The sequence below is a fragment of the Triplophysa dalaica genome, chromosome 9 (assembly GCF_015846415.1).
Source record: "Triplophysa dalaica isolate WHDGS20190420 chromosome 9, ASM1584641v1, whole genome shotgun sequence".
Taxonomy (NCBI): domain Eukaryota; kingdom Metazoa; phylum Chordata; class Actinopteri; order Cypriniformes; family Nemacheilidae; genus Triplophysa; species Triplophysa dalaica.
Window position 1 is genome coordinate 13,168,175 of NC_079550.1, and position 14,078 is coordinate 13,182,252.

At 38.3% G+C, this 14,078-nt stretch overlaps 1 protein-coding gene across 2 annotated transcripts; it reads right to left on the bottom strand.

Annotated features, from left to right (window-relative positions):
• Window positions 1-2,369: 2,369 nt before the first annotated feature.
• On the bottom strand, window positions 2,370-14,078 carry bbc3 (BCL2 binding component 3). 2 transcript variants are annotated; one of them, XM_056757175.1, is made up of 4 exons: window positions 13,840-14,078; window positions 12,542-12,800; window positions 7,506-7,699; window positions 2,370-4,284 (listed from the first exon to the last, which is right to left on the bottom strand). In XM_056757175.1, exons 2-4 carry the CDS (start codon window positions 12,786-12,788, stop codon window positions 4,183-4,185), a joined length of 543 nt encoding a protein of 180 aa, XP_056613153.1. In that variant the 5' UTR covers window positions 12,789-12,800; window positions 13,840-14,078; the 3' UTR covers window positions 2,370-4,182. The 2 variants fall into 2 exon arrangements, with proteins under 2 accessions (XP_056613153.1, XP_056613152.1); XM_056757174.1 differs by having other exon boundaries at window positions 13,764-14,073.

Below are 14,078 nucleotides of genomic sequence, written 5' to 3' on the forward strand. Positions count from 1 at the left end.
GAATTGTGTACTCCTGTGATGGATCTCAATAATACATAAGGATGTGTTTGTGTTGTTCCCCCGCTGTCTCAGTGACACTTAATTACAAAAAAATGAATAAACAAAGCAAATAGGAATTGTAAATGCACGAGGAAATATCCAATGCTCCCAGCAGCAATTTATTTTTTAGAAATAAATATGCTCCCAGTATGAAATGAGGGTGAGTTCTGACGCCTCTTTCTGAAATCGCATTGAATGCCTCAGGCTGTTACTTGACGTATCTCGTCTAGTCGAAGGTTTTTCGTGACTTTCATACGGGGAAGTTTTTGTTTTTTTGCTGGACCGGTACTGCAAGGTTTATGACTCGGAGGCAAATGGAAAATCACATGTTCTGATTGTTACTATTTTACTGAAGGATAATTACCCTGCCAGTCCGGTTAGAGATGGTGGAATGCCAAAGAATATAATTGAACAGTTGTTCAATAAGTGATAGTCTAACAAGCTGGAGAAACATGTTTTGGAATGACATCATCTGTTGATCGAGGAGACTATTGTTTTAAAAGTGTCACGTTTATCACTTGCTTAACAGTAGAGTTGGACTTTGGCGTGTTGTGTATTACTACAGTCCTGGAGAGACATACAAAATGAAGACTTAGGGCTTAAGATGGAGAATATACTTTCATTATGTGACGATGCAGTATTAGAATCCGTATGACTCAGACTGGGCAGACCGGTTGAGCAGGGGGTGAAGGAGTGGCAAGTAAATCTCAAATAACCGTTTTTTAATGTTGTGGGGTTTTATAGGTTTAAAGGGACAGTTAACCCCAAAATTTAAATTTGCCGTTTACTTACCCACAAGTTGTTCCTAATCTGTATACATTTCTTTATTCTTCTGATGAACACAGGGAAAGATATTTGGAAGAATGCTTGTTACCAAACAGTTGTGGGGCACCACTGACTACCATAGTAGCAAAAATGATGTAAATAATTTTTGACAAATTATGAGCAAACAGTTCTGGGGCACTTTTGACTACCATTGTCATCTCCCCCCATGGTAATCAATGTTGGCCAAGAACTGTTTGGTTAAAAGCATTCTTCTAAATATCTTATATTTACAGATTTGAAACAACTCGAAGGTGAGTAAACGATAACCACATTCTTTTTGGGCGAACTGTCCTTTTAGGGAGAACGTTGATAGTGGAAAAATTTTACTAGGTAAACTAAAAGGCCAAACTATGTGTAGATTGCTATCATTGTAGATTTCAATCAATGTGGAAAAGATGGTTAACTGCGTAGGCTAATTATAACAAAACGGCTATACTAAGTTCACTGACAAAACTCACAATTTACAGGATGTCTCCCCCACACATGTTTTCGTGTGTACGTTCTCAATGGAGAGATCCAAAAATCAAGAGAGTTTGGGAGATTATTAAGATTAAAGTTACATTGTACACTCCAGTCTAAAAAGTGTGTTTAAAACACAATCTGTTCATAACTGTCAAGGACAACACATTGTGCTACTTTTAACTCAACTTTGTGTTGCCCCTGTCATTTATTTAATACAAAATCAACATTAGAAGACATAATGTGTTAAAATGACATAACACACAAAAATATGTTATTAAGTAACATAAACACTGGTGTTTCGGTTATTTTAGATCATAATTTATTTAATGTGTTTTAACATTAGGTTGGCTTATTTCTACCACTCTTTTGACTCTCAGTAAGACTAGAATCTATCTTGTCCTTGTTTGTCAAAGTACACTTCTGCAAAAACAGCAGTATAATTACTTATTAATCCTGCCAATGAGTTTATAAAAGTCTCATTCGTGTAGAAACAACCTCAGGCATGAAGCGACCATGACTGAGAATTAACAGTTGCTCTTTCTTTCCATTTGAAGAGAGCAGAATTAATTATGGCCACTGAGTTAAGCTTTTTTTCTTTCTTGTTTTAATTAAGCAACCTTCCTCTTATCCTGTAGCAAACCCCCCAAAGGCGAGATGTTCTCACTGCTGAACAGATGTGTTGCTTCCAGCTTTAAAATGCATAAACATGTGATGGGATAAAGAAAAGCTCTTAAATGATCAACAACCCTTACAGACGCTCTGAATGGGCCTGCATGGTAACCGTTGTGGGCACACAGAGAAATCCCAATCTATCACATCTTGTTCTGATAAGCAGCATGGTGTCCTTGTTCAAAATCGAGACGTGCATTATCCAACATTGTGTAAATATATCTGTTCATATCTGATGAAACGTGCACAAGAAACGGTTCTTTCTGTTTTTTCATCTAATGTATTGGCGATGGGACAACTTTGGTTTGATAAGACTTTTGAACATCTGTTACAGTTTTGTAAGACGTGAAATAAATCAACAGGGGTTTAGCAACTCATGTAATTCTTATATTTATTGAAAATGGTAAGGAAAAAACAATACAAAATTCATTTAGAAATTTTACATAGAAAAATCCATATGGCAAAAGTACAAAAAGAAGACTGACATGAGCTTGAGAGTAGTGTGAATCTGACAGTATACGTAAGGCTTTTACTTCAGTGACAGGCTGTATTAGAGAACACAGTCACAAGGCGGCCACAGGAAGTGGACCACACAACTGATTTACACAGGAAGTCATGAGACCGGTATCTCTTGTCCACAAAATGCCATAAAAATTCTGTACCCACAATGATAACCCAAATGAGTGGTTGGATGAACTTTCCTACCAATTGCTTACAGTTTTTCAAAAGTGGTTTTAAGGGAAGTGCTTGAATCATACAACAGTGTCAGGAAAGGCTGTCCAGTTAAAGGCCCCTTGAACAAAACTGTATCTGCAAACAACGGACGGCCCTCGCACCCATTAACATGATCTGTTCAAGTATGATGGAAGTTTGGCTCAGGTTATTGTTATTTACTATTTATCATTAATCTCATTTGTAGACAAATAAATTACAGCAGAAAACTTAAGTGTCTTGTGGGAAAAGTTCACAAATAAGTTATTTGGTCCATAGAACACAACACTAATAAATATCACCATGCTTGTTTCGTGCTGCTGGATCGTTCAATCCAAAAGTATTTGATCAAAATAACCGAATTGACATACAAAATAATTTAGCCTCTGCTTCTCAACTTTGAGAATGTCAGCAAATACATTTAACGGGGACTTTCACAGATGTTTCCAGGACTTTAGATCATCAAATCTAAACAAATTCTCAAGTATGCAAAAAATGAATTGCTTTCCAGTGTTGGTCCGTTAATAATGTAAGAACACAACAAACTGCTCTTACCGCTCTGAAACAGAAAACAGGAACTTAAAAATTAAGTACTTTTTTTAAGTCATAACATTTCATCAAAATATACACACCACATAAGAAAAAGAACTCCCAGTTCCTTCTATCGTTTGTCCTTTTCTCACAAAATATGTACATCCAAATATTAACACTGCTATCCAGACATTACGACAACTAGTGGTCTGGCTTTCCCGCAAGGCTTCTAGCCTCGTTCCATTACCTCCATTGGAGGTTGGTATTAAGTGGCAAACTTGTGTCCCAAGGTGTAGATTCAGGTAGGGGGGCAACAGGGCACCTGCACACTGATTGTCCCTGATGGCTTTAGTAATTGAAGGGCTCAAAAAAGGCACAATGCAGCTGTGCTCCATTAACATAGCGTGTATGCGTTACTCCGCTAAGCATTCTATTATCTAGAAGATAGTCTTGATCATTATCACGCGTTTCCCATTAATGGCATAAGGGTATGTGCTCTGCGCCACTGGTGACTGATAGTGCAGCGCAATTATTGCTCCTATAAGGCAGCTGAGAACCCATGACAGACAAAGCACTTCTGGGCCTGAGGCGCTACACAGATCTAATCAATCTCCTTGCTTGAGAGCGACCCGGCTTAATGCGACCAAAGATGCAAAATGCACAGAACAGAACCAAAGTACCCTAATGTGCTTCACATTTGACAGGTGCACACACACCACCTACTGACATCTATACCTGGACACACACTTCAGTCCGCTTCTGTATGCTACATCAACATGAAAGAAGATAGAAAACCAACATACAAAATATACCCAAACAAACAAAACTTAACAAAAAAAGAAACTTTATATCTGATCCTGCAGAAAAATCCCCGAGCAGAAATAGTTTATAACCGGTCGGCAGGAGAGCGCCTGCACTCGTCCTGTGACTCAAACACCAGCGTGTTTATCTGAGCCCGTGCTGGTACAGAGCATGGATGGTGTCGGCCACGAAGGCGATGAGCCCGCGGTACAAGCCCCTCCAGTTTTGCCAGTGTGGGACAGCGTTCTGAAACAGAGAGAAGAGAATGAGCTCACCAAATGTTCGCTTTTGTGTTGTATGCAATAAATAAACATCGTAACACTTCTAGAAAGCTTATTTTTAAATACTGTAAGACATCAGGGACAAGTTTCTCTTATCATATGCCTATTAGGCTAAACTCTCAACTCTAGGTGGAAAGGCAATTTCAAAGCCTCCCTTTGTGTAAATAACATTTTCCACTCTCCTGTCCTAAAGCAGCCGCAGGGCAATCGCTGTAACTTTTCTTGACCAATAGGAACGATCACACACAGAAACAAAGCCGAGTGGGAGTGCGTCATGAACGGGAAATTATCAAGGTTTATGTTAGCACAGAGGTGTATGTGTGTGCACAGACACAGGGTAGGGTGAGGCAGTCCCAGACAGACAATGTCTGAAAGTGGAGTCAGGAGAGGCAGCACATTACTCGTCAACAGCTGCTATGAGTCATCCTCTAAAAATAAGTTCTCATGGGGAAGGGGTTAAGTAAGAGAAAGATAGGAAAGTCAAGAGTTTTATAGTGAAAGAATAAGCTGAAGGTGCATGATGGGAAATATGGACACTATATTTAACTAGAAAAGAAAGACTCGAAGAATAGACTAGAAAAACGTTATATTCAAAGTTAATTGTTTCCATTACTTTCCAGCCTTGAAAAAAATATATATAATTAAAAAGTTGTTCATGATCATATTTATTATAAAATGGGATTATTATAATAAATACCAAATAATAGTTTGTCATTATTCTGTCCTGATTTCAGATAAGCAGTTGGAAATAAAAATGTTTTACCATAAAAGGTGACAAAACCGATAAAATACAGGAGTGACCAATAGAACGTTATTAGACAACTAAAGAAAAAAGTGCATAGAGGACAAGAAACAGAGAGGTAACTCATAAGAGATACATCATACATCCTATAATTTTAATCCTTTATTTCCAGTTTACAGAAAATTTCCCGTTGTTTTTAATGATTTTTTAATACAGTGTAGGAAAAGAATACAGTCCTGTGGTCCAGCAGCTTCACATTCTTCTGCTTTCAGATGCAATAATCTGCTTAATCACACCGAGCTTGTGTTGTTTAGGGAAGTCCCTGCCATGTCACCCTTTCTATAGCCTCAGAGTAAACAGAGTCGCCTCCAATAAAGACTAAGTGGTATCAAAGTTCAGTGATGCCACACGACAGGTCGCAGAATTTCTACACGTGACTGCGCCGGCAGCTGCCTCAACCAGACATGCCGGGTTTTATTACATCGCGTGTGTTGGCACAGGTGTCTGTAGGCATGTGTTTTTTGTTTGTGTGTGTCTGGGGCGGGTGTGCGTGCACGTGCGCCGGGCAAACTGGAACGAATGTGACGAGTGTGCTGGAAAAGTGAACTATGTAAATCCGAACAAATGTAAAAAAAAGGGGATGTCAATTCAAATGCTCGCAAGTGGATTGAGTGCATTTAAGGATACAAGCAGGCAAACAAAGGGTTTCTTCAATATCTCAGTTAAATCTCCTAGACGGCAAAGTGATGAAAAACAGAGCAGACTGAAGGGACGGGTTCCTTCACCTTACTTCAAATATAAATAATGATTATAAATAATGATTAAGACCTTTTCTGATTATGATAATAAACTATAGAAAGAAGAGAATAATTCATGGTTTAAGTCTCTAATGAATGCTAGGTCAATGTGACTGTGAAAAAGGGACTTCTTATCATGTTTGAAAACATCTTCTGTTAGCACACACTCTAGCCTTGAGGGGTTTGTGTGTCTGTGTGTGTAATTGTGTTGTTTCAGGAAAGTGAGAAGGAGTGGAAAATCACGAGACGGACGAAACATCAGGTTTTAATCCAGTTCTATAGTATACGCCTGTCATCTTTGATAATCAATAGGACTTTATGTCCTGTCTCATGACTTCAGCCCTCTTTGAGAGCTTTCTGTTCGTGTTAAAGTGATTATCTATTGATCATGTGAGCTTATAATGACCGAGTTAGTTGACTCCTTAAGCTTAAATACTACTGCATTTTGAATGTAAGGCGGGAATGTTAAAACTCTTTGAGATTGTTGAAGCTGAATTCTCTTGGGAAAACTACAAACAAATTTCCTTCAGTAAATTGTCTTCGATTAATGGGATTTTCTGACTTCTTGTCTTCATTCATCAAAACTGGTCTGCGGGTCTTTTACTGTAAATCCCCTACAAGACATTCACCCAAAAGGAACATTCTGTCATCATTTACCTAGCTTCTTGTCATTTCAAACCTGTATGACTTTCTTTTACCTGCAATACGTTTTGAAGAATGTTGTTGTCAAAACAGCGATGTACCCGTTAACTTGTATCGGTTACAGTTCGGTAGAAATTCATCCAGGTTTGAAATGACAAGAGGGTGAGTAAATAAATAATAATAAGGACTATCCCATCTCAGGCGTCTTTCATGAAAAAGACTCATAGTAATGTCACTCGTGTCTCCTATAGAATTGCAAAAGAAATCTCGACAATGTCTCACACCATGTTAAGATGATCAAAGATATCAAAGTGATCGATCAAAAGTCAGATTTCAATATGCTCTTCTCATATTCTTCTGAAACAAATGATATAAAATTCAAAATGATTATGCATTTGGCAGATGCTTTTTTTTATCCAAAGTGACTTACATTGCAAAATGATTAGCCCATTCATTTTATAGCTCTACACTCTTACTGTGTCTCAATCCTTTATGTGTTTTTATTACTTCTAGGAAATTTTAGGGGAACATTTAAGACCAAGTTAATATTTAAAAGAAACAACACAGATAACGCTGGAGAAATGCATAGTGAAGGAAAGCGATGACGTCATGTGTGTTTGTCTGAGGAGAGGAGGGGGGGTGGGTTTGGTCAGGGGGAGGGGAGATTGGCCTCTGTTTACTTCTGCCAGCTTCACTGACAAAAATTCCTCATGCGATTCAACAGGGATACAGAGCGAGCGAGCAAGAAAGAGAGAGAGAGAAGAGGTTATTAAGTTCAGCCACAACTGGAAACTTGACTCCAGTCACAACACTCACTACTCACTATGGGCTTGTGAATATCATATTGATCCATTTACTAGAAGACCTACTGGAGGGTAGATTGGTGCATACTCCCTTATTAACAAACAAAGACACTGTACATGTCAACGGTTTCTACTTCATTATACTTAATGACTCTTTGACAAAAGCGGTGGCTTATTTAAACTAGACAAACACGATCCTTACCCTCTCAAGAAAGAACGTGTTCATCTCGTCTCCGATAGTCCTCAGCTGTATGGCCACCCTTTCTACAACACACTCCTCTAGGCGGGGATTGTCTTCACCAGAAGAGCTGCTGGACATCGAGTCCTCTGAAGAGCTCTGGTTGTCAGTTAATAGATCAGGCAGGGGTAGCTGCCTTTCTCTCAACAGTTCTGTACCTGGTGCAGGAGAAATAATAAAGAAATATGATTGGAGGAAAAGAGAGATTTTCTAGTTTTACACTCATGCATGTTCCTTGGGTGAACATGACATCACCCATGGCTCTTTTAAATAATATCATCTCACAGAACCCAACCATTGAGTGATTGTCTTCATTTGCTGTTATCATGCTGTGTTTATTTATTCAGGCTTACGAATTTAAATAAAATGATGTAATGTGAACACTATGCACTATGTGAACATCACTGAGATAGTGTCAGTGTCATTTGGGTTGTATAGGCTCACTTGTGTATAATTATTATTAATTATTATTAATTAAAATATTTACACAACCGTATAACAAATGGGAGTAATGTAACCAAATGCGGTTTCAGCAGAGATTAAAATAGCAGTAGGATTTTATGCACAACCACAAGCGAATACCTTTATTTGTTTCAGTACGCTAACTTTAAAAGGGCACTTTATATCATGTCAAATGTCCCGTGCGGCCACAATAAAGCAATAAGCTTGCGAAGCAGTGGGTTACAGTGCATTTAATAACAGCTAAACCCCCTTAGCTTTTATAAAATGCACTGTAATCCACTGCTTCATATCACTTTTATAAAACGGTAATTCCATATGCGTAGGGATGTTTCATAAAATAAAGAAAAATAAAATGATATTTGGTCGGGGTATTTATGATAGGGCTGTGCACGAATATTCGAATATTCGATCCGCAATAACTATTCGAATAATACAAATGCTATTCGAAAACTCTGATTTTTCATAAGAATAAAACTGCGTCACCACAATGTTAAGTAACCCCTAAAGAAGGCCTTAAGAGTCTTGTTAACGTTTCTTCACTTCATCTGTAACGATTTTATAATATACAGAAAATATAAAAAATAATTTGGATGTGTTCCTATATCTTTGTTCACTCAGATCGCAAGCTAGTTTAAATATTTTACGTTTACACACCAGATGCCCAGACACATAAACATATTAACATTTTTAAAAACTGGTGAGCCAGAAGTCGTTAAAATACTTATAGGTATAAAAATGCCAACGTCATATTAAATGATTAATAATAATTCATTTATTACCATAACTTGTTCGGAGCGGTTGTTAAACGGCTTAATAAATTCATATTCCTTCGTTAAAATATATTAAATAATGCTAATTTCAACAATTAGAAACATGAAAATGTATATTTCACTGCAACAAATGTTAATGAATTTGGCTTTAACATAAGACTGGCACCATTTTGCAAACCTAAAAGCAAGGATTTTCCTTCTAGAAGTTCAAATAGTTTCGTGGCCTTCAAGTTACAGCCTATAAATAAAGTCGCACGGATGTTTTTTTGATGTTTTAAAACGCGCTGTGATTCTTACGTTAAAATAAATATAATAAATATTTATTTATTGATGCAATTCCAATTCAAATCTTAACAACACAAACACTGACCGTGAACGACAAAGAAAACAATATTTATGCGGTGATGATCAGAATATGTTCCTCAGACGACCATCACAAGGAAAGCATATACTGCTCTGTCTTTGTTGAGGGGTATTTTTTAGGATCTTAACAAAGTGATCAGGCCCATTTACTTTATCAACATTAGAAACAATTCTTGTCAGATCTGGGTTTTGTTACCGGGAGTTAGAGAAGAGCAGCGCGTTTTCTCCACGGTCGGCTTGTAGAACAGACTTTTATAGTAAAAAGTAAAAAGAGTAAAATAGACCTATATGCTTGCTTTCCTTATCTAGAAGATGTAAAACAAAATAACCATATATCAAAGACGGTCAATATACGTTAAGTTTTATTCGCTTTGATTTGTCAGGTTTTCTGGTATATACTGTACCTGCAAACAAAGGCAAGTCCAAAAGACGTCTTTTCAACGTCGTTGATGACGTTGCATAGACGTCCCCAGAATGAAAGTTTTTACAACGTCTATTATGACGTCTTCTGAGCGTGTGCTATTGCTGTCCAGGTGATCTCCATAATTGTATTGGACTGATATCACTTTTGCACCTGCAATTAATATTGAAATTGAATTAATCCACCATTATTGTGATCAGTGTTTGCTTTAGTTGGGCTCTTGACTCTTATTTATAACAGAAATTGTAGGTGTACTTTGTCATTGTAAATGTGTTTTAATACACTGTTTTAGTGGCCAAAGGATACTAAATCATAATGATATCAGCTTTCAAATTTTCTTTTCGGAATGAATATTCTCACTAACATGAGTGTGTTGTATTGCTGTGCAAATGTTTGCTGATCTATTTACTTTTGCATAATATGTGGTTGAAGCCTTTCGTTTGTCATTTCTTAACAATCTTATAACATATATTTTCAAACGATTGAACAGCATGAGCATATAAACACACAAAGACATGATGAATTAGTGTTTGAAACTCAACAATGGTGACAACCAACAGAAGAATACTTTGCGCTGCAATGCATGCTGGGTGACATCATATGGCATTCATGATTCCCAGCATGCATTGCAATTGAGCTAATTATCTCAAGTTTTTGTTAATTGTAACCATAGTTGAGGTTTGTATGACGAGTGTTGATGTAAAAGTGTGTCAATGAAGGATTGAGGATAATTTTAATTCAATGCTTGTAACATCAGTCATGTATGATCTAGTTATATCTAACTGTCTTCAACACTTTAGTATGACTTTGTTTATAGTACAATAACCCCCTGTCACCATCTCTTTCTTTAATGACAAACAAGTGTTGTAAAACACTATTGTCTGAAAGAGGACTCATAGAATGAAGGTCTAAATAAGAGTCAAGAGCCCAACTAAAGCAAACACTGATCACAATAATGGTGGATTAATTCAATTTCAATATTAATTGCAGGTGCAAAAGTGATATCAGTCCAATACAATTATGGAGATCACCTGGACAGCAATAGCACACGTTCAGAAGACGTCATAAAAAGACGATGTGAAAACTTGCATTCTGGCTCCTCAGGGGACGTCTATACAACGTCATCAACGACGTCGAAAAGATGTCTTTTGGACTTGCCTTTGTTTGCAGAGGTTTTGCGCAGGTTTGAATGCAGTTTTTATTTTTCTATTTTTTCCAAATTAAAAAAATTATATACAGCATATAATATTGATGCATTATGAATATGTTATTATAGTTATATGCTTGATGTGAAATTGTGACTAAATAAAAACGTAACAAATGACGTCATTATTAACTTAATTTAAATAAACCAATATTCAAATATTCGTTTTTATGAGCTCAAATATTCAAATATTAAATTATTGAAAAATGCACATCCCTAGTTTATAACGGCTTAGAACTCGGCTAAGCCAATCAGAATCAAGGACCAGAACTGACCATTTTATAACAGTAGTTTTATTATATGCTCACATACGGTAAGTGACACTGTGTGCTTTTTAACACGCTTAATAACATTCACAGGCTTTTATCTACAGTAAAGGCAGTTAGGCTACCGTTTGTTTAGGAATTGTAGGGCCTCTGCTGCGTTTAAATCTCAAGCCCACATTGTTAAAGTGACAGCAGGAAAGAGATGATATATCACGTCTGAGGGAGGAGCTCGAATACACTGTTGTTGTGCCATGCCACATCACCCCCTCCCCAAAACCACCACCTTTAACTTTTAGCTTATTAAGCCATGAAGTGTAGACTTACTAACACCCTGTGACACCTGGCAACCAAATGACCCAATTCTCCCAACTCAAATAGCGAACAGACTTAAGAGTTTATTCTTAAAATCCTACTGCCCACCTGTCATACTTGTTATCGCCTCTAAAAGTAAACCTTCAGCAGTTATGTCTGTTATTCGAATGCTTGTTATGTGTCTATTGTGTCCTTAAACTTTCTATGCTGCTCGTCAAAATGAACAAAATTTGCACACAACAAAGCTGCGATTTTTCTCCATCACTACTGAAAGGATGGTTTACCCAAAAACGACAAGCCTGTTTGACTTTCTTCCTGCTGCAAAACACAAAAGATGATATTTTGTAAAATGTTGGTAACCAAACAACACTGGCCCACATTGACCCCCATTGTATGGATACAAACCCACTGAGACATTTCTCAAAATATCTTCCTTTGTCTCCCACAGAAGAAAGAGTCGGGTTTTGAATGACAAAAGATTGAAAAAAATATAATTCATTTATTTTATGACTATACAACATTCACACACAATAAACTACACAGAACTTTTCCTCAAGATGCAGACATTCTTCTGCTCTCCTCACGAGCACAGACAAAATGCCTCCATGCTGGGGATTAGTGGCACAGTCATGAGAATCTACTGATCCTCAGTGCAGGTGACTTGAGAACGGCAGAGTGCTGCGTTCTGGCTTGTTGCCAGGGTAACTGCAAGCCGGTGCAGCCTGAGCTGAAATCCATCCATTGGTGGACAGGAATGAGGGGTGGGCTGGGATAGGGTGGACAGCTGGAGGGCAGGGAGGGACCAGAGGTGGGCAATAAGCTAGCTAGGAAGCTCTTTAAGAGGAGTGTCAGTGCCAGGGAGAGATAAGGTTAACTGATAGCTAAAGTGAGCTTAAAACACGAGAGAATGTGGGGGAAAAGCCGCGAGCGAGACCTCAACATTGAGACGATACTCGATTCCCTGTGACAGGCTGCCATTGTGAAGTGAACGGTCCTTGATGCAAAGCCAACAGCAGAGAACAAGCCTAAACATGCCTCCGCAAGAGCTCACTTACTAGGGAGGGGCAAAGGAAGGGGGGGCAGGCTACTTCCTAGTGCATTTTAACCCTTGAGTCAGAGCCAGTGATCGTTCTCTGAATCACATTTCAACATTAAATGCTAATTGGCTTTTCAAACACACACTGTCATAAAATATTAAATACCTGTATTGTCCCTGAGTGGATTGTCGTGTTGCTGGACGCTGTCCGAGCTGAAGGCATCTTGTGTGGGGATGTGGGGTAGGGGTGCAGAGACAGTGACGGTCTGAGTAGCAATGGTGCGGTGCCTGTGGCAGGGCTGAATGATGCAGCCATTCGGCCAGGCATCCTGACGCAGCACCTCCATCCTGCAGCTCCGTCGAGCTCCAGGGTTGCGGTCGTCTACCCTGCTTTCCATCTCTGGTCGGGCCATACCAGACACAACCTTAAAGTGAGGAAGGCAGAAAAATGCTGTAGAAAACATCTGACCAGTCTTACTGCATGTAACGCAGCAGGAGAAAAACACGTCTTGTTATTGCATGCAACTTTTATTAAATCAACTTATACAAAAAATACAAAATAATTGAATAAAATGTCCAAACATTGCATGATAAATCTAGTATACATTTTGTTCTAGCACACAGCAATGCATTACATATCTGACCCAGCAACCTATTTTCCGAGCGTCCACGAGATGGCAGAAACTACACCCCTCGTGCTCGAGAGTGTTTGTAAACAAATCCGTGCACACGATGTCGCGCAGTGTTCACGCGCTCTCTAACATTCCTCCGGCGTCTAGCACAAACCTACACACTTCATACATTAAATAGCATTCATTCCACTTAAATCGATATTACATTATTACATTTTCCTTATTACGACATTGACTGAGATGTTAAGAAGGTTTCTCAATGGCTTGGTGTTGCGAGCGTGGAAATTGTGAAGCGTCGGAAAAGCGTCACCTACACATAGTACAGCCGGGTGACGTGAGTGACGCAAACCCAAAAATTACCAAATGAGAAGGATGATTTTTTGGCTTTGATATAGCCAACAGCACATTTGTATGTGATGCTGATTCACACCATTTGTTTTAATTTGTGATCTCCAAATATCCAACCCGCTAAAAACATGACGACATGGAGCTTACTTGAATGTAAATGTTAACACAGCAATCATTCATTAGATCATATCCTAATATTTTGGCATTCCGTGAAATGGCATCATCAGATGATATTTTAGCTGGTCCCCCTTTGAAAGCATGACGCAATCATCTCTATTTTAAGCGATATAAACAAGTTAACTCTGTTCTGAAGAGACAAATATACAGTTTATATGTTAGTTTAACAGATGCCTGTATACAAGAGATTCGTGTTCTGTGTAAAAATAAGGAAAAGCACTCAACGCTTACCTGTAAAGTGTGTTGTTTTAAAGTCAGTAGTTTAGCAGTTCCAGTGTTAAATGAGTGCTGATGCTGTTTCTTGCACCTTTGGTGGTTATACGTCAATCTTCAAAAACAGCAGTTGGTGGGATCGGCGTGCATGTTCACAAATGACTGTTATTCCAAGTGTCTTTGCTCGCTCATCTGTTAATCCATTGACGACTTGCAACTGTTAATGCACTGAACTGTTGACTTCTTGAGAGTGACTCGTGTGATCGCGATTTAAGACATGAACTGAGCCACACGGTGATGACAGCGACTTGCTTTCACTCGCGCGAACTTAAG

What these genes read in the sequence shown, in the direction of transcription:
- bbc3 (XM_056757175.1), bottom strand. Translation starts at nt 12,788, where the DNA reads ATGGCCCGACCAGAGATGGAAAGCAGGGTAGACGACCGCAACCCTGGA. An exon ending in TCCACTCAGGGACAATACAG is followed by an intron (nt 7,700 to 12,541) that starts GTATTTAATATT and finishes CTCCTGCACCAG; the next exon opens with GTACAGAACTGTTGAGAGAA. An exon ending in ACACGTTCTTTCTTGAGAGG is followed by an intron (nt 4,285 to 7,505) that starts GTAAGGATCGTG and finishes TCTCTGTTTCAG; the next exon opens with AACGCTGTCCCACACTGGCA.